The 21,766-nt window shown below is 46.0% G+C and overlaps 1 protein-coding gene across 2 annotated transcripts in view; it reads left to right on the plus strand.

The window, feature by feature from the left end:
- The window catches only part of ankrd6b (ankyrin repeat domain 6b), a 35,398-nt gene that overhangs the window by 7,630 nt on the left and 6,002 nt on the right, over positions 1–21,766 (plus strand). Inside the window, exons 1-8 of one of the 2 annotated variants that reach the window (XM_036550049.1) lie at positions 399–477; positions 13,039–13,346; positions 16,929–17,027; positions 18,485–18,583; positions 19,134–19,232; positions 19,923–20,021; positions 20,690–20,788; positions 21,312–21,410. In XM_036550049.1, coding sequence (XP_036405942.1) covers positions 13,221–13,346; positions 16,929–17,027; positions 18,485–18,583; positions 19,134–19,232; positions 19,923–20,021; positions 20,690–20,788; positions 21,312–21,410 — 720 coding nt within the window. In that variant the 5' untranslated portion in view covers positions 399–477; positions 13,039–13,220. Of the gene's footprint in view, positions 1–398; positions 478–13,038; positions 13,347–16,928; positions 17,028–18,484; positions 18,584–19,133; positions 19,233–19,922; positions 20,022–20,689; positions 20,789–21,311; positions 21,411–21,766 lie in introns of those variants that run through there. The other variant, XM_036550047.1, reaches the window with a different exon arrangement.

Below are 21,766 nucleotides of genomic sequence, written 5' to 3' on the forward strand. Positions count from 1 at the left end.
TCACAAGAATTCTGTAACGAACAAGATAAGAATTCCAAGTGGTAGCATGGCAACCTCAGATCGCATAGCCCAAAGCATGTCAGCGTTTGCCAGTCTCTAAGCTAATTAAAAACTTTTTCCTTTCTCTACTGTCGGTTTGGGGGGATTGAATAGGTAATAGAAATTGCCCGTGGGCATTTGGTGAGGCAGAAACCGGAACTGCTGCTCACTAGCAGAGTAGTAACAACAGACAAGCCAGTGACAAGCTCGTCCGGGAGGGGGAAGGCGCTGCGCTCCCTCATTCTGTCCGCTGACAGCCCCTTGCCGCAGACGCTATACACATGCAAATCGGAGCTCCCGGTGCGTAAGGGAGAGTGCTGTTTATTTCGGCTGTGCGCCCTCCCCGCCACTCTGCGGTCCGTGTGCTGGGCTGTGCGCAGCTGTGTCTCTCTCTCTCGCAGCCCGGATAAACCTAACTTTGTGAATTCGATTGCCTCCGTAAGTACCCTGTTGCTATTTACAGTTCATTCGCGTCGCTGCGTTCCCGTGCTCCACCAACGACTTAATTACAGGCGGATTTGCAGTTGGGACGTCTGAGTGCGTCTACACCGATATTTATGAAATAGTTTTGGTATTAGTTGAAGCTTTGTTATTATGTGCAGAACCGCCGTACAATGAAGGAATTGTTTGGCTAGTGAGATCCTTCTCACTGGTGTTAATCGAACAGTCTTTAGTTTACCGACGGAGTGCTGTTAGACATGAACCTTGACAGGCAAGCTTCACAAAGGCTTTCTTGAGAAATGTTGTTTTGAATGGGAAATAGTTGTCGTTTTTTTGACGTGTTTGTCGACGTCTTCCTAATCAAAATTAGGATGCGCGTACGGGTTTTTGGAGATGTCTCAACACGGAGTAACCCACGCAGCCGACACCACAGCGCTGCGGGAACACTGTTGTTGATCTTTTACCCTTATCAACTTATCCACGCTAACAACCATGTGAAGAGTGGCCATCCTGAATTAGACAGACTCCTCCTCCCATGTCTGACTCTCCCGGGCCCTTGTGCTGAAGTACTTGATCAGGGGATACCTGACGCACACACCTCAGTCAGTGCGGTGATTTTACTCCAGGAAATCTCCTGCGGTGCTAAGTTATTGTAAGCGGAGTAAGAGCGGACAGCGTGGAAAGAGAACGCAGACATATCAAAGGGGAAAAATACCAGGGTAATTTGGCATCTCTGGAGTGTAAGAGAAACTCTCTTTGACCTTATTGTCAGAGTCGATTATGGGTCGAGTGTAATTACCATTCTAAGAGGACATAATGAGCCGAAAATCCCCTGAAGGCCAGTGAAAAACTCCATCTCACATAGAGCTTATAGGAATTTAAAGGCCACAGCTTTTGGGGATAAAGTTACATTTGAATCCGTTCCAAGAGGAAAATAAACGATCAGGGGTTCAGTGAATGGCTTGCACTTGGTTTCTGTGATAGGCGTAAAGTACTGATAGTTAAAACCTTTGAGAAGCTTCGATAAAGAGGCCGCCCCTCTTTGTGGGGTTACATGCATAAAAACTGTAAAATGTATGAAATGCTGACTACTTGTCTGTGGAACTGACTAGAGATATGTTGCTAGAGCAGTTCATACATTCATTCTGTTACAGTACAAACATATCTGATTTTCCTTGTGTTGAACACTAAACTCATTTTTTCCCTGCCACACTGAACTCAAGTTAAATCCACCATGTATTTTTTTTATGGTTTGCTTGAAATTATAAACACATGATCTATCAAAACGGCTTCAGCTGAAAGAGAGAATTCTGTATTCTGAGAGGGAGCTTGGAACAATTCCACGTGTGGCATCACACAGCACGTCTTCTCAGGGAAGCCATGAAAAGCGGCACTAAGTTGTGTGTAAATCTTTGACTGTGGGATCGACAGAGGAATGTGAGGGGAGACGACAGCGTGGTGTGGTCCTGGAAAAGCACCAGGGAAAGGGGTGCACAGAGACAGTGAAGCAGTGTGGGGGTAATCTCTCCTGCTCCTGGGTCCAAGCCTTGATCACAGATAGTGGGATGGAAGACCCCCTGTTGTGCTTTGTTTGTAGTGGGTGTGCACTGCATGTGGGTGGTGTATTGTGTGTGTGTGTGTGTACATCTGCGTGCAGTATGTGTGTGTCCTTGCACGCATGTGTCTGTATGTCTGCGTCTGACATGAAAGTGTGTGTATGTGTGTACACGTTTGTGAGCGTATCTGTGTGTAGTGTATGTGTGTGGCATGTGTTTGGTGTGTGTATGTGTGAGGTGTATAAGTGCGTGTAGAGTTTCTAATGTGTAGTGTATCTGGGTGTAGTGTGTGTGTGCGCGTGTGTATACGTGTTTGTGATTGAAGGGCTCACCGGTCTGAAAGCGTGCTGAATTCCTGTGGGAGCTGATTAGTGGGGCAGGCGGAGGGAGAGGGCAGGGGGCACCAGGTGTGTAATGGCAAATTATGGCCCTTAATGGAGGCCCGTCAAGCCCAGTCTGCAGATTCCCAGAACCTGCGAGCAGATCGTGGATAAGGCACATTAGCATTGATCAGAGCTGTGCTTCCCAGGAGGAATGCTGTGTGCAGTGAGGCAGTGCATGCCTGGCCAAAGAGACTGATCACAGGAGGATGTTTTTATATTCACTTGTCTGCTTTCATAAATCCTACTCTAAAATTACAAAGGGCTTCTTGTTTTTCATTTTTAATATTTACAGACTGTGAATTAAATTAAGATCTGGGAGACATTAATCCCTTTTTAAAATCCATATTAATAAAAGTCATAATAGGAGAATTTCACAAGTCTTTTATTTGGCCATTAGTCAAATTAGCCATTGTGTGGGCTGCCTAGTGGGCTTTTGAAGGAAATGGTGAATAGCTCGGTGGTTCTGTAAAAGGAGCTTTTCTTTAGTCCTTTGCCTCGCTTTAGCTCTAAACCTCTTTTATTGGTGCTCTGAAACAATAAATGGCTGCCGTTCGGAGCGGGTCCTTAGTTCTCCGCTCCTTCAGTGGTGTGTGGTCACATCTGCTCATTAAGTGTTTAAGCGCAGAGGATTTAAAAAAAGGGAAAATATTGGTGTTTCGTCCTCTTTTAAGCGGCTGAAAAGAGAAAGTCTGAACAAAGCCCCAGGAGTTGGTGGGGGGGGGGGGGGGGGGGGGTGCTTTTCAGAGGAAAAGCAGGATAGGTTGCTCCTGGCTGCTGACTTTGATAGGTTGTTCTACAGAGGCCTCAGGCTGGTCAGCAGGACCGAGGTCTTCCCCTCTCTGTCCTTCTTTTACTCTGTGTGTGTGTGTGTGTGTGTGTATCTGTGTCTGTGAGGTAGGGGGAGGTTACTGGGCTGCTTCACAACATCAGTAAAAGGCAGGCCTTTTTGTGAGGAACATAAGTGGCCTCTCTGTTCAGTTCCCCTGGACAATGAGCTCAGAGCAGATGATTATAGTAACTAGATTGGACAGACCCCAGAACAGTGCTACAGTGTAGTTACCACACACAGCTGGACCTGTAGTGTCTTAATGAAACTAAACAGCATCCAGAATGTTGAAGCACCATAGCACAATTAACTTCAGATTCTTTGAGATCATCATATCATGTAATGATGTCTGCTGTTTAATTATTGTGAAGTTACTTTGATGTTGATGATACAGCATGTCCAAGTATTTTTAATATTGATATTTATATATTTATTTTCAGATGCCCTCATACAGATCATGAGGTTATGTATTTATGTGATCACTATCGGCAGTAGATATTGACAGTTGTTGTCATTTCAGTGGATAATGCATGATATTGTTTGTCGTGTTTTCTCTGGATTTCAGAGTAACATGTCTAGCATTGCATTGGATGAGACATCTTGAGCTAAATGAAATGCCAGTCCAGTTCCCAGTCTGAACATGCTTGAATCACTCGGATATTTTTGGCAGATGATAATCACGTCCAGTACAAACAAACGCACCGTGAATCATCATCAGTAACTCCAGATTCTTACTGAGAGGCAAAGGAGGGTGGCCCCCGTGCAGCGGTAAGCAGTGAGAGAAGGATAAAGCTCCAGCTCCAGGAAGAGTCAGCCAAGCCACAGAAACAGCATCCCTTACACCTAGAGGGATACACTGCTGCTAAAGGGACAACACCTGTGGTCTGATTGTAGAAAAAGCAAACTGCTGATACACATGTACACTGACTGTTTTCTGAACTGCGAGGGTCACGGTGTGCCGGGAGGCAAATACTGAATTAAAGATAACCCTATTCCACTAGAGCCAAACCAGATGGCGGATACTCCTACCCTACCAGCCATTGCAAGCAGATGACTGCTAGGCTTGAACCCGGGCTGTAGAGCTCAGCCAGTGCTCACAACAAGGGCCTTAACAGGCTGAACCACTCAGGAGCACCCCCCAGAACACAATTTAGATGCAAGAACGAAGAAGCCATCCGCTCACACTGAATGAGATGCCGGGATTAGCAGGAGGGTTAAAGTTTGAATTTAATCTGTTTCTGACCTTTTCTCTGTGGAGGTGGCAGTGGCGGCGGGGGTGCTGGTGGTATAAAAGACAGATGGCTGGGTTTGAATAATCTGGCATGTGGAGAGACAGGATGGGCAGATGGGCGTGGCATGTATCTCCCTACACACGGACCAATTGTGACTGCCATCACTCTGTTCTCTCCCCCCCCCCCTCCAAAAACACAGGAAAGTACCTCTCACTGGCTGTTACCGAAAAAGCTTTTTTGAAAGGGACTTTTCATGTTGTGCTGCCTTGACTCAACTCCAAGGACAAAAGTCGGACACTATTATCTCCCAAATCTTGTTTGTGGTAACAATATCACTGCTGATTATAGAGGTTCCTCCTCAAACACTGGGGAGTGCATTTTGCTTGACGCTTGGTAAGCCTGCTCCAGCTGCCACCAATAAGATCGTGCACATGCGTCCCTTTGACCCCCAGGCGGAGGACATGCCTTCCAAATGTCATAAGGGGCGACTGTCTTGCATAACATGCTGTTACCCCACAGGCTGGTCTCTGAGAGCTTTTTTTGGCAGGTAACACCTGAGCAGGTGCAAGACTGGTCCTTAAGGGGATCCTTTTTATGCTACATGTATCTGAATCGAATAATTCATTAACATTCATTCTTATTCTGCAGCACTACAGGTGTTGCATAGTTCCATCTATCAGCTATCCTAATTTCACACTTAAATATGGGTATCTGTGGACTATAGCTCCACTATAGCTAAGACCAGATGTGTTTTTTTGCTAGCTTCAAGCTAATACATTATTTGTGATATGAAAGCCTAAGAGCTCTCCAATTTCTACAAATGTTGATTTTTTTACTGATATTATGCCTTTTATGGCATATATCACTTATCCTGTTTAAAGTCTTGACACTTACACTAGATTTCAGATGTGTTAAACACCAGAGCTGGTGTTACTTTTTAAGCAGATGGTTTTTCTTTGTGGCTGAATACCATTTAGCATGGATATTGGTATAGAGAAACCATTTTGCTGAATAGCACTAAATGCCCCATTGTGCTTAGATTTGGCAAATCTAGACGAGTATTTTTCCTGAATCGAGATGCAGGACTCGCTTCTTGGGTCTGGCAAAGCAGGCCGTCTGCGGTGCCAGATGTCATAAACGGTTTGACAGCCCTCTTAGGGGAAGTGTTAGTTTCTGTTAACGTGTCTTTGTGTCAGAAATGTGTTTTCCTTCGAATTCTCTTCTTTGCTCATTGACCGCTTGTGGCAGGCTAACTGCAGCAGGCAGGCCTCGGAGTGTCGCCACGGGGAGCACGGGGGACACATGAAGCAAGGAGCAGCAAGGTAGCGGTACAATTCCAGTGCAATAAAAATGCCGTCAGACCCTCTTCTGTTTTCTCAAAGGCCTTTCTGACCTATCGCTTTGATCTGGTCCCCGTTTGAACCCGGCCTTTGACGTCACGGCTGCCTCGTGCCAGACCTGCAGTAGCGCTAGCGTAGTAAGATCCTATTGGCCCAGTCAGCTTGTGATGCAATCCCCTCTCGTAGCTACCGTAAAAGAATATGGAGCTTAATCAAGAAATGGCATTCCTTGGGCTTAATTTAGACATTACCCCACTTCACTCCCTTTTCAAACCACTCAATCAGGCACTTTTCTCGAGGTTCTTAGAGTACAGTTTGCTTTTTACTTTTTAAGCCACTGGTAGTGGGATTCCTTACATAGTTTGAATAGTAAGAACAGTGTTACAATGAAGTATGCGGTCATATATCCATTTACCATTCATAGCAGTTAACAGCACACAGTTGCAGTGAAGATGTGAGTCCTGGAGCTGTTGACGAGTACATTTATATTTAGGGTATCTGTATTTTGTATTTACTACAACATATCTACTTGATTATGCACCCAACTTTACAGTAAGCTAAAGTAATGTTTAGGAGGTTGATTTTGTCTGGAATATTTTATGGGAAGGAATACATTGCAGGACAAACTCCAAAAGGCCAAAATGCTGAATAAGCAACACTAAAGAGGAAACTGAAAGATTTCCATAGCTTACACTTGCATTGTTTTTTGTCCTGCTGTTCTGTAAGTATTGTGTCAGGGAGGCGTTCAATGCAAACACTATGTTGCTTTGTTGTCACCTGTCAGTAGCAAATATAAGCACATATTATTCACACACATAATCATCTGTTACCCAGCATTGCTCAAACGAATGAAAAATGTTGCATAAGAATGAAAAAGGAGGTCATCATTGCTTAATTATTTTACTCTGAGGACAAAGTCCAGCAGTGCCCCTCTCAGTCTTGGAATGAACTCTTGGACTTCCAGCAGACCCACCCAGTTCGGTGCCCGGCCCTGACCCCCTGCGGGGAGAGGGATCTTTAGCAGGGCTCATTCTCACAGAGCCCTGGATGCTGCTCTCAGACTGACACTGCTCAAACCCCGAAGAGTGATGGGAGGAAGTCAAACACACAGACCTGGCCTGAAATACCAGAACATTCTTCCCATTCTTCTACCTTCAGCGTCAACTCGGACACCTGGGAGTTTGCTCAGTGACATGCCGGGCTAGAGAATGCCCCCGTGGGGATGCTTTGACCCCCGCCCCCCCCCAGGACACCTAGCTTTACCCCCTTTCCCCTGGAGTCCCTGCTTGCTGTCGTAAACACTGCCATTGGGGTGATAAGAGGAAGCCCTGCGGGGTGAACCACACCACTCAAACAGCTCTCTGTCTCTGCTCAGACACACAAACACCTCAACAACCCGACGGAGCGGTTGAAGCGAAATGGATGATGTTTTTCTTTCCGTTCGTGTTCTTGCGCCTTCAAAATAACAAGCTCCCACTGGTATCCACTCCCTGAAGAGACGGAGACCCTGGCATTCTCCCTTTCTGAGTTCTCCGTAGGGCTGCATAAAGGCCCAGTTGCCTAGCTGCATCCGAGGGCTTGACCTGCCTCCTTTTGTGTGCGTGAATCTAGCAACATAGACCACCAATAGAGACTCCTCACAAAAAGATCCTGAAAAGGAAAGAATGTCTTTTTTTTCCACTTTTCCTGCTGATTAGCGGCGAGTCTTGCGGAGTCTTTCAGAGTAGCAGTGTTTGTGCCAGCCGTTCCTTTTGCTGTTAAGGTGACCAAAAGCGATCTGAAAATATCCCATACCCCAGTCATGAATGTTGTCTTCGGAGTGGTCTTTCAGAGTACCACTCGGGGGAGCTTTCATAATGATAAATTATATGTCATAAATATGTTCTGTTATTTTCAGCAGAAACTTCCCAGCCACACAGCAGGGGTCTAAGAAAGGGCAGAGGACACACCCACTGCAGTGTCATTGGTCAGTCTCTCTGAGCCAGTTCTTTGATGGATGACAACTCACAATCAGGGTAAAATATGAGCGGGGTCACCCTCCACGCGTGAGGGGGGCTTCCCAGAGTTTCCTGTGCTCTCCGCGGGTGACTGTGTGCTGTCAGAGATAAAGACATTGTGGGTCTGGAGTTCTTCAGTCGTGAGAGGTGGGCACAGGAATGGCAAAAGGGGACAACAGTGGAGTTTAGTAGTCCCGCCTCCGGACGGCTGCAGGTTTGAATCCGAAACAGAATAAGGATGATATATACTTTAGGAAGGTCCTTAAGCTTATTTGCATCAGTGAATATTCAGCTGTATAAATGTAAAATGTAAGCTCTGCAAGTTAGTCAGCTGCGCGCATAAATACTCCTGAAATAACCGTGAGTGTTTGCTGTGTGTGTAGGGTGCTGCTGTGGGTAACAGTAGGAAATCCAAACAGACATTCCCTCCAGCGCTTGGTGTGATGTCTTTATTCTTAATGTTAACTGAATAATGTTTATTTGGCATGACGGAGGGTATGCCATTTTACATATTCAACTGTTACTCATTTTATTTGGTAGGAGAAATATTCTGTATAACAATTATTTCTAAAATGAAATAGCAAGCATTGAAGTTTTGAACTTTGAACTGGAATTTTGAAGTGTGGTTGTGAATTGAGTCCGGATGGAGTTTTGTAAGGAATCATTCATGTTGCTGGTGCACTTAGCAAAGAGCCGGAGGGATTAGGACGTCAGAGTGTGTTGAGTTTCCTCCGTCTGGTAGAAGGAGACGGCAACAGAAGGAGATGGCACCCAGAAGATTTTTCCAGACATTATGACTCAGTTTTTAATAACAGTTTCATTATCAGTGTCTCCTTTTGTTTTAAGTACAGAGTTTGCCCTCTGGCACAGACTGCTGTAATTTGGAATGTAAACCTAAAAAAAAGTTATTCAGCTGAAACAGAGTGGGCACAGTCCTCTGCTTCAACTAGGGAAGGGTTTTCTAACAATGCAGAAGAGACTGCTGAAAAACACTAACAGCCATTATTAGTGACCGAATCACAAATGACTGGGTCAAATGGCCATTTATGGCTCATTATTCCCAGATTCAAGTTAAAGAGCAAAGTCTTTTCTAAATTGATTTGTTTGGTAAAAGTGTAGCTATTAGGTGTGAGTGCAGCACTTCATTTAAATCTACAATACGCCTCCTCAGTTTGTAAGGTACATGTCAGCAGGAATAAAGGTAGATATTACAGCTGAACATCAGAATATTTCACATATGTTTGCTCTGGTTCTGACTGATTCTCTAGCTGTATTAAAGCAAAACATTCCAATATTGCTGTGATCTGCTGCCAACACACTGAACACATAAATTTTGTTTTCAATATTAACAGGATATATACTGCATACCTGCACTGTGTGTGCGTTTGTGTGTGCACGTGTGTGTGCACGTGTGTATGCACGTGTGTGTGCACGTACATTCGCATGTGTGTGTGTGTGTACATGCATATGACAGTGTGTGTGTGTGTGTGTCTGTGTGTGTGTGAAATGAAGAAACGAGAAGCAGTCATTAGAGCAGTGTTGTTAGCCCGGTGATTAGTCTCTGGGGAGCTGACAAGGACATGCCTCTTCCTCTGCATGTCCATACCGAACAATGAGGGTCTACAGGAAATCATTGCTCTCGCTTCCTTTGAAAACAAGGCCTCTTCAATATCTGTCCCGCTCAAAAGTACAGATCAGCACTCAGCATGGCATTTCTCAGCCCATGAGCCATCGGTGACTGATGGACTGACTCAAACCAAGAAGATTTATACTTAGAATGTATTCAGGAATGTTTATACTTAGAATGTATTCAGGAATGTTTATACTTAGACAACTGAAATACCCAGTGATGCAAAAACTGCTGGATAATTCATTTTTATTTTTAGCTTGGAGGACAAGAAGCATTTTCCTGTGTGTGTGCCTTTTCTCACTGGTTATGTTCCCCTGATGTTTAAAACCCAAAGGCTGCTTAGAGTGCTCCTAGGTGAGAGAGGGATATTGCAGAAATGAATACAAAGACGAGGTGTGGATCTCTGTGTAGGATCTTGCTGCCTCCTGGGTTTGGGTGGATCAGATGGGTCGAGGATTAGAGAGACTCCCCCTTTGGGCTCTGAGCTTTAATCTGCACGCTGAATTATACGGCCACAGTCTCCCACATTAATCCTGTTAATTGGGGCCATGCTTGGCGCTTTGAGGAGCCGGGACTGTGAGAAACCTCATTTCAGTCACACTGAGAGAGGATCAGCACCAGCATGTCCACTCAAAGAGGCAGGCCGTGACAGGACCTTGCAAACCCAAAATCGGCCTTTGTGGCCAGCACCTTGTCTCCGCCACCATTAGGACACGTTAACAACTTTCCAGAGCAACTTACAGAACAAAAGAACAGAACTATATCCATCAAGTTGAATGAGCAACAGTCAGAACAGGCTAACAACACTCCCAAACCAATGAATATGAGCATAATGATATTCAAGTCCTACCACAAGTTAACTTGTACAACCTGACTATACAGATAGAAAGATGGAGAATAGGAGAATCATTTGAGGATTTGCTATGCTCAAATTATATTTTTAGCATTCTAATTTCTCTTGTCAGGGGAGAATCAGTCTGAACGTGTTTGTGGGATACTCTTGTTTTAGGGCTTCCTGCTCAGACAGCGGTCCTGGATTGGTAATGAGTGAACACACAGCCCGTTAGCGTGGCGCTAGCTGCATATCGGAGTTGTTTGTGCTACAGAGAGATGCATCCAGACTCTGCCGCTCAGCTGCTGCAGCTTTGATGAGACCCAGCTGCACTCTGAGGGACACAAAGCCCGGCAGTTTCTGTACTGCTGCCTCTCAGTGATTAGATGCCTTTGAAATACGTGTGTGGAAACGTCATACTATTGAGGTGCACTGGACCAAGGTGTATAATTATGTGCTTAACAATAATCCTAATTGGTATATGCACCTAATTGGTACCCATTCTGTTGCTTCAGCCACTGAAAATAGAAAGTCCGCCAAGAATTTAAAGAAGCGATCCGTAATCCTTCGGTTTCCACATGCGCTTTGGAAAGATAAATTTAATGATGCCATCTTCTTCCCGTGGAGTAAGTTTACGTAAAGATGTCCCACTTTTATGCAGTTCAGCCTCAGAGACTGAGTTGTCCTCCTCTTGCCTGATTTTTGGGAAGCTCTGTGGATTCCACGCACTGTGAGCCAGTGTTTATGAGAAAATGAATGTGCTGAGTCTGTGTGCAAATTAGCCTCTCTTTGAAGAATCACATCAATCGGAATAGCTGAACAAAATGCTAAATTGTGAGAACATACAGGGATTTTGCCCGCAGAACAGCATACATATTTGAAATGTCTGAAAGATTACACTTTACATGTATCTCTGTTTCCAGAATAATAATGCTAATTCCATACATGCGTTGCTGATTAATTCATGGATGACACTACTTTATTTACTGTGCACGCACCTTTAACTGGTGTAAATTGCAATATAGCTTACATTTGCTGGACAATTACTGGAGCAATTCAGGAGGAATCTCGTGCTTAAAGGCACATCAGAAGTGTCCTACCCAGAATTCCCATCTGCAGCTATCCTGTAACTCCAAACTCTGACACTGGCAGTAATCTGTGCCCTGACCTTGGAGACTCATCAGCAATGATGAGAGAGCAAAAAGACAGCAGCATGGCCCACATTAACCTCTTCACGTCCTCAGATCTGTAGTCCAGTTTGTGTTAAGTTCAGAATGAGGTGCAAATCATGGTTGTTCTTACGAAACACTTATGAAAGTTGCTGCAGTGCTGAAGTCCTCTCTTTACATTACATTATTGCCATTTAGCAGATGCCCTTATCCAGACCGATTTACCACAGTTACAGTTTCTTACATGGTACCCATTTATACATCTGGATATTAACTGAGGCAATTCTGGGTTAAGTACCTTGCCCAGGGGTACAACAGCAGTGCCCCAGTGTGGAATTGAACCAGCAACCTTTTGGTTACGAGTCCTCCTTACCACTGTGATACAGTGCCACTCTCTTAGATTATTCTCTGTCTATAACTGGATTATGTCAGTTTGCCACTCTGATGCCAAGTAAATCCAGAGCCCTGATACAGTACTGTGCCATTGGCTTACTTCTTTCATGTAACAGGTCAGCATATTGTTATTACAGCTGGTAGCATAGACTTTATTCCATGCCATTAAGTAATGTTAAGGCCATACCCCTTCGAGTTCCGTTATTCTCCCTCTGTATTACCATGCGTTGATTTGAATGCAGTGGTTGATTTGAATGCAGTGTATTGAAGCTCTGCCATGTTTACGGCAGTAGGAGAGAGACTGGCCGGGTGGATTGTGTCGGTCCTGCACCGATTGACTCAGCAGTAGCTGTGAAAGGAGATGTCTCATTAGGGCGTGTGACGGCCTGCAGCGCTGCTAAAGAGCTTATGTGAGCACATCCTGTAAAGACAGCCTCTTTGCCTGAGTCACCAGGCCTGCGGTCACACCAGTCATCGCTCAGTTAACCGCAGCGGACGGCTCTGTGGTCGGGATCACCCGCTTGTGGCTGCGGTTGTGTTTATGAGCGTGTCTGTGATGGTGTAGTCTTCACTAATTGATAGATTGAAACATTTTTCGTACGCTCACGTCAGTCACATACAGGTGTAATAAGAGGGCCGGAAACACAGAAGGTGGACTTTTGTTTTACATGTACATATAAATATTTTGCATTTGTATTTTGAACATTTGAACATAATGAAGTAACTATGACTTATCAATCCATCTCTATAGTTTCTCAGCAATACATTTTTATATCTACTATAGCTGGTAACCCAAGGACTGCTTTGGACCATGTTAGTTGATTGTGTCTATGTATGTGTGTGTGTGTGTGTTCATGTGTTCATGTTTGTGTGATTGGGGGGGGGGGGGCTATCAGCGTGTCAGCAACAGGGGGTATAAAACAATAGCTGTGTCCAGCTCAGGGTTTTTTAGAGAACAGCTCTGGATGCTGTTTAAAGTAAAAGTGAGCCGTTTCATTGTGAGGTCAGATTCTCAGGCCCCTGGCTCTCTCTGGCCCACGCTCCTACACTCTGACCCTCTCTGGGAGAGTCCACTGGGTATCAGTGATGAGGTATGATGGACAGGTCTGTTTTCCCCTGGTCTGGCGTTTCCTGTTTGCCCTGCGATGACAGGAATGTGTCAGCCGCCTGACACCACATGTGTTTCCTGCTGTGTTCCAGACTCTGACGCGGAGGAGGACATGGAGCTCGAACCCTGGGAGCTGTAGCTGGTCCAACCCCTCTCTCTGACGGACATGAGCTAGCCGGTCTCCGCGGGAACCCCTCACCCCCCCTCACCTCCCCATCCCCCCACCCCCGAGGTGCGACACATCTGGAGACGCCCCCCTGCCCCGCCCTGATTCATGAGCCAGCAGGATGCTACAGCGGTCCTCGCGCTCTCTGAACGGCTCCTCGTCGCGTCCCACAAAGGCCAGGCCGACAACGTCGTGCAGCTTATCAACAAGGGCGCCAAAGTAGCCGTCACCAAGGTAACCTGAGAACCCCCCCCCCCCACTTTTTCCACAAATGATCTGCGGAAATCACCATCTCTGCACCATGAGATATGCGTCACAATAATCGTCCTTGACATGGGGGGGGGGGGGGGGGGGGGTGTGGGGTTTTGAAAGTTAAAAAAGGGAAAGTGCCTCATTTGTGCCTCCTTACTCTCATGGCTGTTTGGACAGTTTGGTGTCCTAATCAGGAGCTGTCTATGTGTTAGAGTGTAGTGCTACAGCTTACTCCAGCTGCGCACTGCTCTTAATTAGGGGAGCAAACACCTGAGGCAGATACGTGATTATATAATGCTCTGACAAGAAGCCATGCGTGATGTCAAAAGCCCAGTGATGATTATTTGCACAGGGTATGAAATACATTTACATTTAATCATTCAGCAGATTTTTTTTTTTTTTTTTATCTAGAGTAACTTACAAGAAACCCCACTCTATCTGGTCTATCTCATTGGCACTTCATTCATGCGCAGCCGAGGGTTCTAATTCAGAGGCTTTAAGACTGTAGCTGCGAGCCGAGGCCTTGTTGCACAGATTTGCGCAGACCTGCCTGCGCAGGTGGCTTTGCTGTGTGCTCAGGGAGGTGTCCAGGGGAAGAGATCACTTTCACACTCGCGTATGAAGCAGAGAGTATCTGCTGGGAGGAAGCTGTACAGGAGCTCCATCTGTCCAAACACACAGCTGTGGAGCTGGGATCCAACATCTGGCCAGGTCACAATGCCGGTGGAAGCACACTTTATATCAAACAAAAATAATAATAATAGCACCTGTGAAAGCATACTTTATATCAAACTAAAACAGCAGTGTTCACAATGCTGGTAGAAGCATACTTTATATCAAACAAAAATAATAATAATAATCAACACCTGTGGAAGCATACTTTATAACAAACAAAAACAGGAGTGATCACAGCGTGATCGTGAAATGACAGTAATTTATGGATCTGTTATGTATGGCTGTATTATTATAGATGTTAAAACATAACCCTTAGGCCTCTTCACTTTATACACACAATTCCTGTACAGAATTTTTTTTTTAATCTGGTCCTTTAGTATGATCCAGTAGAGTATTAAATAAATTAAATTTTCTGTGCAGACTCTCAAGGATAAAGCTATCTAACCAGCAGAAAAGACTCCACTTGAATGAATCAAGCCTTGTGTAGGTATCAGGTGACCCTGGACGGTTATAATGGGGGTAAACAGTGTCATTAATATGGCACTGTTGCTTCCTGCAGTTGTGGACACGTGACAGAGATTTATTTTCCAGTGAAATGTTTTTACCGAAAGACAGGACCGGGCGAATTTCCCTCAGGGGGAGGTCATTCGATACGTCGGTGTCGCTAACGGCTGGCTTTTTAAATGCACCTGTTGTCTGATTTACTGCACCCCACAGGTGCGTTAGGGAGACGCGCTTTGAAGACCCTGTCCGAGGGCGTCACACAGAGCAGCTCTAATGGAGATAAACGGGAGGCGCGAACACGCAGCTCCGTATCTGACTCAGATCTTCCTATTCTTCCCCTGAAACCTGACGCTGAAAGATCAGAAAGCAGCCTTTACCCAGCAGATCAGATCTACTTCCTCAGCACACTCCTGGTTAAAATCCTCCTGATCACGGGCCCGCTGCCCTGGCCTGGACCGGGCTAAGCTCCATACTCCCGACTCACGGGTGTTGTTTAAATATATTAAACTGGGAAAGACTGCCACCTTTACAGTTAACTCTTTGATTGATTCAGTAAAACCTGCGTTAAATATTAACCTGTAGTTTTGGAAAAGGCAGACCCTCCCCCCACCCCCTCCAGCTCTGTTCGATGGTCTCGGGCCCATCCACATCCAGTTGGGAAACTTGCTCATATTTCATGTGTTGGTTTTGGCTCGGCTCCCTGATAAATACTTAATGTGGGAACATGAGGAGCACATTTGGGCCCCAAAACTCCGGCCGCCGAGATGGGGAGAGGGGATGGGGTGAGGCGAGGTAGGCAGAGAGAGGGGCTGCGCAGGTGCCCTGGCGGGAAAAGGGGCGCAGGGTGAGGGGTCACGCAGAACGCAGGCTTCGCCCTCTGAGGGTGCGGCAGTCTCCAACACCCCTGCCCTCTGCGGTTGCTGGGAGACGGTGGCGTGCCACCCTGAATGAGTTCACCTGAAATGGGGCTGTGGTGTTCCTCCAAGCGAGGCCGAGTGAAACCCGACGCCAGCCCCCGCGCCCATGCCAAGCCAGCCTCACAGGCCCCACGCCTACCAGCGCCAAGAATCGCCGCTCCGCCGCCGTGACCCGGAGCACAGTGTTTACGCCGCGCATGGAGTGCGATAATGAGGTTTACCGCACCACGCTTCCTCCCCTGGGCACACAGCAAGGCCCTAATTAAAATAATTAGGCCCATATTAAACCACACTGCTGATTAAACAGGACTGTCAGCGGCGTTTTGGGAAACGGGTTGACATTAGAGCTGGCTCTACACATATTGTTTTCTAGTATATATGCAGGAGAAATACGAGTTATTTTCTGCATGTCATTAATAATCATTCAGCCAGGGGCACTGAATGTTAATTAGTATATGTGCTGTAAAAATGACATTAGGAAAGAGTGTTCCTATTTTGTTAGATTTGTTGTCTGATATTCCACTGTGTACTTCTCTCTTTACTCCCGTTCTCCTGTGGGAACATGCAGATTTGTGTTGATATCCCATTTTGTATACAATGCTATGATGTACTTCTTTGAACTTGTTACTTGATCTTTTGTCCTTTTCATAAAATCAGTAGAAATAAATCACAAAAGGCATTGCTATGTAGTGCAGTTTACCTCCAGTTAAACTCACCCTAGCTGTGGCTTGAATTTATTTGAATGAATGCAGTTGGATCAGAATAGGTCACTTATTACTTGATTTTTCTTGGATTACCTGTAATGTGTAACTTGGCGTCTGAGAGAGTGACAAATTCATTTTCACTCATTGTTGCTCGTAAGAATTAACCAGTTTTATGAGTGCTATGTAGTGCAGTGCAGTCTAGAATGCTTATTTGAGATTACTGATATATGCGCAATGTGTTACCAGCACTTTGCGCCACTCTAAACACCAGTTAAACTTCTCAGCATAGTGTACAGGATGTTTGCGTTCTTCTGTAGTGATGGACGGCCACTTTAACCTATCGGGAGGTTCCTATGCACTGTGCCATCCCTCTGGGTCACATGGGATACTACAGGCACTCCCCATGCTGTGTGAAATGCTGGATTAAACATTTGTTTGTTTACCTGTGACCTGTAATACGAAAGGATTGTGCGCAATGACAGGTTGCCCCTAGCCGGTGTTACGGTGTCTGATCTCCTGAACTGTGACATATAGAGAGTCTGGCAGCATCTGTACTGCAGGGTCTCAGTGATTAGATGCCTTTGAAATAGGTGTGAGGAAACACGGGCCCTTTGCTGCTGAGATCAGACACCATGAGGTCAGACACCATGATGCTAAGTGAATTTGGACTTGTATGACAGCACATTGCCTCTCTCTCTCTGTATGTGTGTATGTGTGTGTCCGTGCGTGTGCGTGTGTGTCCGTGTGTGTGTGTGTGTTTCCAGTACGGCCGCACCCCCTTGCACCTGGCCTCCTACAAGGGTCACCTGGAAGTCGTGCGCATCCTCCTGAAGGCCGGCTGTGACCTGGACATTCAGGACGATGTAAGTGAGGCGCGGAAAGAGTCTGTAACGCGGGATTCTCCTTCTCTCTGCTTCGGTTTCACACTAACACGCTGATGATGAAAATTGTATGGAGCATTGTTCTGTTTTCCTCAGCATTTCCTGTCCCAGACATTTGTCAGAGGCGATAAAACCGCTCTGAGTGCCGGAGTTTGAATATTCATGATAATGCCCACAGGAATGTTTGAACAGTTGTTGCGCAGATGCAGAAGTTTTGACGGAGTTACACTTTCTTTTTCAAGGTGCAAGAACTGCTTAGGAAACAAAACAGATTTGCATGAGCGCAATCCGATTTGCTGGTGCGTTGTGTAACCGCAGTGTGGTTTTCCTGCAGACACCCCTTTGCGTTTCTTTAAGAAACATTTGCTAGTAGAATCATGACCTCCAGTGGCCTGGAGTGGGACTATTTTGATTGCCAGCTCGATGGAGCCAACTCTCCCCCGCCCACTCCCCCGGGGTGTGAGTTACCCCTCCCAACAGCAGCCACCCAAACCCTCCGCCTGGCCCAAATTTTCTCTGACTGGTCACTGAGCTCTGAGACAGCCCCTACTACGCCCTCAAGCCTGACCAAAGGCTCCGTGGCCCCAGGGAGCAGAAATGGGGAAGAGAAAGCTGAGAAACAGCTGTGGAGAGGGGCTAGGAGGAGCCCTAGAAGATCAGAGAGAGTGAAGGAGGTCAGAGAAACCTACCCTGAGCCAATGGAAATCACTCCTTCACCGTCTCTCTCTCTCTCTCTCTCTGTCCTGCTGCATGGGTTCTGGTCTTCGGCACTGTCACATCTTGCTTGGAATGACCAAAGCTGTTTGCTTGGCATGTGCCATACCCCCCCTCCCTTCCCCCCTCCCCTTGTTAACCCGGCCCTCTGGACCCATCTCCCTCTCAGGAGAGAATCCCCTCTGTTTGCGGATATATGCCATTTATGGTGCTAGCTACATAAATGAAGGCTGTTCTGAGTCCTGGGGGACCCGAGTCTCTCTGCTGCTGTGTTAACTGCCGCCTGTGGGTGAGGTGCACACGGCAGTGCTTTCAGTCATAACAGCTTTGTGTGCGTTATGGTGGATTGCTGTGAAGGATGAAACGTCTAACATTCTTGTTATCTGCAGTATGAGAGTTTGCACTGAAAAATTTAAATGTAATTAGCCATCCCTCTGCTGTTCTGTATGTGTTCATGTATCAAAAAAAGACAGCTTTTTTTCTCTGAATTCAGTGTTTGTTTTAGTGGGTCATATTTATTAAAGATACTGTATATAAAGTCATATTGACTGTTGGTTTCTGAAATGAATTCATTTGAGCACCACTGAATCGTTTCTGTTAGTATCCTTCTTATGGCACAATGAAACTCTCAGTATGGGCAGCACCACCATCTCGGCTGAGCTGGATGTGTGCCGTGGATGGAAGGGTGCATGACTGAGTGTTCCATCGTATGAATGTGTTGCCAGGGTGACCAGACAGCCCTGCACCGCGCGGCTGTGGTGGGAAACAGTGATGTCATCTCAGCACTCATCCAGGAAGGGTGCGCCCAAGACCGACAGGACAAGGTAAACAGGCCGACTGTGCGCAGAGATAACCCCAGAGTGAAAGTATTTCTGCTCTCACAAAATGTACCGTTTCGGAAAGGGGCTGAGATCAAACAGCTGCCATCAGCTTTGATTGGGCCGATTTCCAACGCTTGCGAGAGGAAATTTAAAATGCAGCGGACATGGTTTCTGACAGGCTGGACAGGGCAAACACAAAACATGCCGACCGTTCACAAAGGTAACCAAGGAGACGGGCTTTCTGGCGCCACGGTGACACAACCTCTTAAAAAGTACAGGGCAAAAACAGCTTTGGTTTGGCCTAAAGGGGCCTAAAGCTTTCTGCCTGAGAGAAGCACAAGCGTGGGCCTCCCTGCCAGCACCAACTACTTCTGACTAGTTTCTGGTATCAGGCAAAGTTTGGTGTCTTCAGGGTCATTAAAATGCTTTCTGACAGATGTGGGTTAATGAGCTGGATGCTCTTGGCTTGCTGATCCCTGGTACAGCTTCTCTCTGAAAGCACTCTGCAGTCCTCAGACGTCAGGGACTCATGCATTTACCTGCTCGTTTTCAGGATGGAAACACTGCGTTGCACGAGGTTGCATGGCATGGCTTCAGTCAGTCTGTTAAACTGCTGGTCAAGGCGGGGGCCAACGTCCATGCTAAGAACAAGGTGAGCTGTCCTGTTCTGAGAACATGCCGGTACACTGTGATGTGTCTTTTGATACATTTGTTGAAATGTGTTCAGCGTTCATTGTTCATTGAGTGTAGAAACAATGTTTTTACACCCTGTGTAGTGTTAATACTATGTAGTTACTGTAGTCTAATATAGTTATGTATCATGTGATAGGCAATCCTTACTCCTGACAATATTACTGAATTTCAAGACAGATGGTCAAAGATTTTTTGCTAAGAAAGCAGGAGTAATCTTTTAAATATCTACCGCATAACATGTCTTACACGTGTTATTATTACAGGAGTTGTCTTTCTAATGTCAGAGTGAAATTTACTAATATGTACTTGCGTCTTCTTATTCAGTTAGCAGAACTTGTGAAATAACCAGAATAACTAGCACTAGTGTGAAATAGCCGATGCATTCCACCTTATTAATCCACTTTAATATGTCAAATCAGATCCTTCCTGAGCTTCATTTTACTAAATGTATAACTTGGACTAGCAATGTATAACAGTGGACTAGTCTTTTTGCCCTTCTGTGTGCTTTTGAAAACTCATAATAGGAAAGCTGTGGTTGTGCTAATGGAATGGAAAACGTGCACACTCTGGGCTCTCGGTGAGTCAGTCACAGGTAGTGTCTCAGGTGTGTTGTGTGGAGTCGTGACCCCGCACCCTCTCCGCCCCTCAGGCAGGTAACACCGCCCTGCACCTGGCCTGCCAGAACGGGCACGCTCAGAGCGCCAGGCTGCTGCTGCTGGGAGGATCCAGGCCGGACAGCAAGAACAGCGTGAGTCCTGCTCAGTCTGTACTGCGGTCATAGGGAGACCCCCGCTGCGTACGTGTAATGCATCTTAAAATCTAACGTCCAAAACAGGGATGTATTTGAAAATAGGTCAACACACATAAACACATACACACACACACATTTTGTGCCAAGATGTATAGTCCCATTTAGTTCTATCGTTAAGTATCTAATTATACACCTTGGTCCAGTGCACCTCAATAGTATGACGTTTCCGCACACGTATTTCAAAGGCATCTAATCACTGAGAGTCAGTGGTACAGAAACTGCCGGGCTTTGTGTCCCTCAGAGTGCAGCTGGGTCTCATCAAAGCTGCAGCAGCTGAGCGGCAGAGTCTGGATGCATCTCTCTGTAGCACAAACAACTCCGATATGCAGCTAGCGCCACGCTAACGGGCTGTGTGTTCACTCATTACCAATCCAGGACCGCTGTCTGAGCAGGAAGCCCTAAAACAAGAGTATCCCACAGATACGTTCAGACTGACAAATTGATTTTCCCCTGACAGTGAAATTAGAACGCAGACATGTTCAAACTGTCAACAGTGAAATATTCAGGAGAGAATCACTCCTGTCGAACACACCCAGATCCTACATAAGAGAGAGTGACCACCACCAATGCCGACCCAGCCACTGAGCACAACCTGTTTGTTTCAGGTAGGGGACACCTCCCTGCATGTTGCCGCCCGCTACAACCATGTGGGCATGATCCGGATCCTCCTGGGGGCCTTCTGCTCTGTGAACGAGCGGAACCAGGTGAGTACACCTGGCCACCCGTGGCTCTTCTCTTTATATATTTAGGATGGAATGGAATTCACCGTAAGCCGTCTTATGCATTCCAAAGCCAAGTACAACTTCGAAATAAAAAAAAAAAAAACATGAAATAAATTTTCATATTACATATATTTATTTAGCAGACACTCTTAACCCAGAGTGTCTTACATAGGTTACAATTTTATGCATTTATACAGCATGCATTTTACAGGCAATTCTGGGTTAAGTACCTTGCCCAAGAGTACAACAGCAGCACCCCAGCAGGGAATCGAACCAGCAACCTAGGTCACACTACTGCCTAATATGTCCAGATTTATCATATCCAAACAATAAAACCACATATTTCCCCATGGGAAGAAAATACCATACATTTCTTGTTTTTGTGTTTGATGTGCGGTATGATAACTTGAAGGTTAAGGTTAAATTTGTTTCTGAGCAGTTTATTCAAATCAGCCTGCTATAGCGTGCAGTGTGTGGTACCTCTGACCGGACCGTTTTTGTACAGGCTGGGGATACTCCACTGCACATCGCCGCTTCCCTGAATCACAAAAAAACAGTGCGTCTCCTCCTGGAAGCGGGTACCGACAGCGCCATCAAGAACAACGTGAGTGCCGGTGGGGTTTGGGCGCAGTTTTCGTGCTCGGATAAAGTCACGCTCCGATTGAGGCAGTCACTGTGTCACAGGCAATCTGGCTCAGCGGTAGAGCCGGCTTTTGAGTGCTCCGTTTCAATTCTGTCTGGAGGAAAAGCAATGCTGACGTTTAATGTTCCTGCCGAGGCAGTTTGCTGCGGAGCTGACATGGTTTGAACTATGAACCTGCGTTTCACTCAGTCCTGATTCTGAGCCACGCAAAGCTGGAAACAGTTTTTTTTTTTCCTTTTTTTCTCCTTTTTGAGATTAATTATTGACAGGCGGATAAACAAATCCCTGCCAGCTTATCAGCTCTGTTGGGAGTTTGC

The sequence above is a fragment of the Megalops cyprinoides genome, chromosome 17 (assembly GCF_013368585.1).
Source record: "Megalops cyprinoides isolate fMegCyp1 chromosome 17, fMegCyp1.pri, whole genome shotgun sequence".
Classification (NCBI taxonomy): domain Eukaryota; kingdom Metazoa; phylum Chordata; class Actinopteri; order Elopiformes; family Megalopidae; genus Megalops; species Megalops cyprinoides.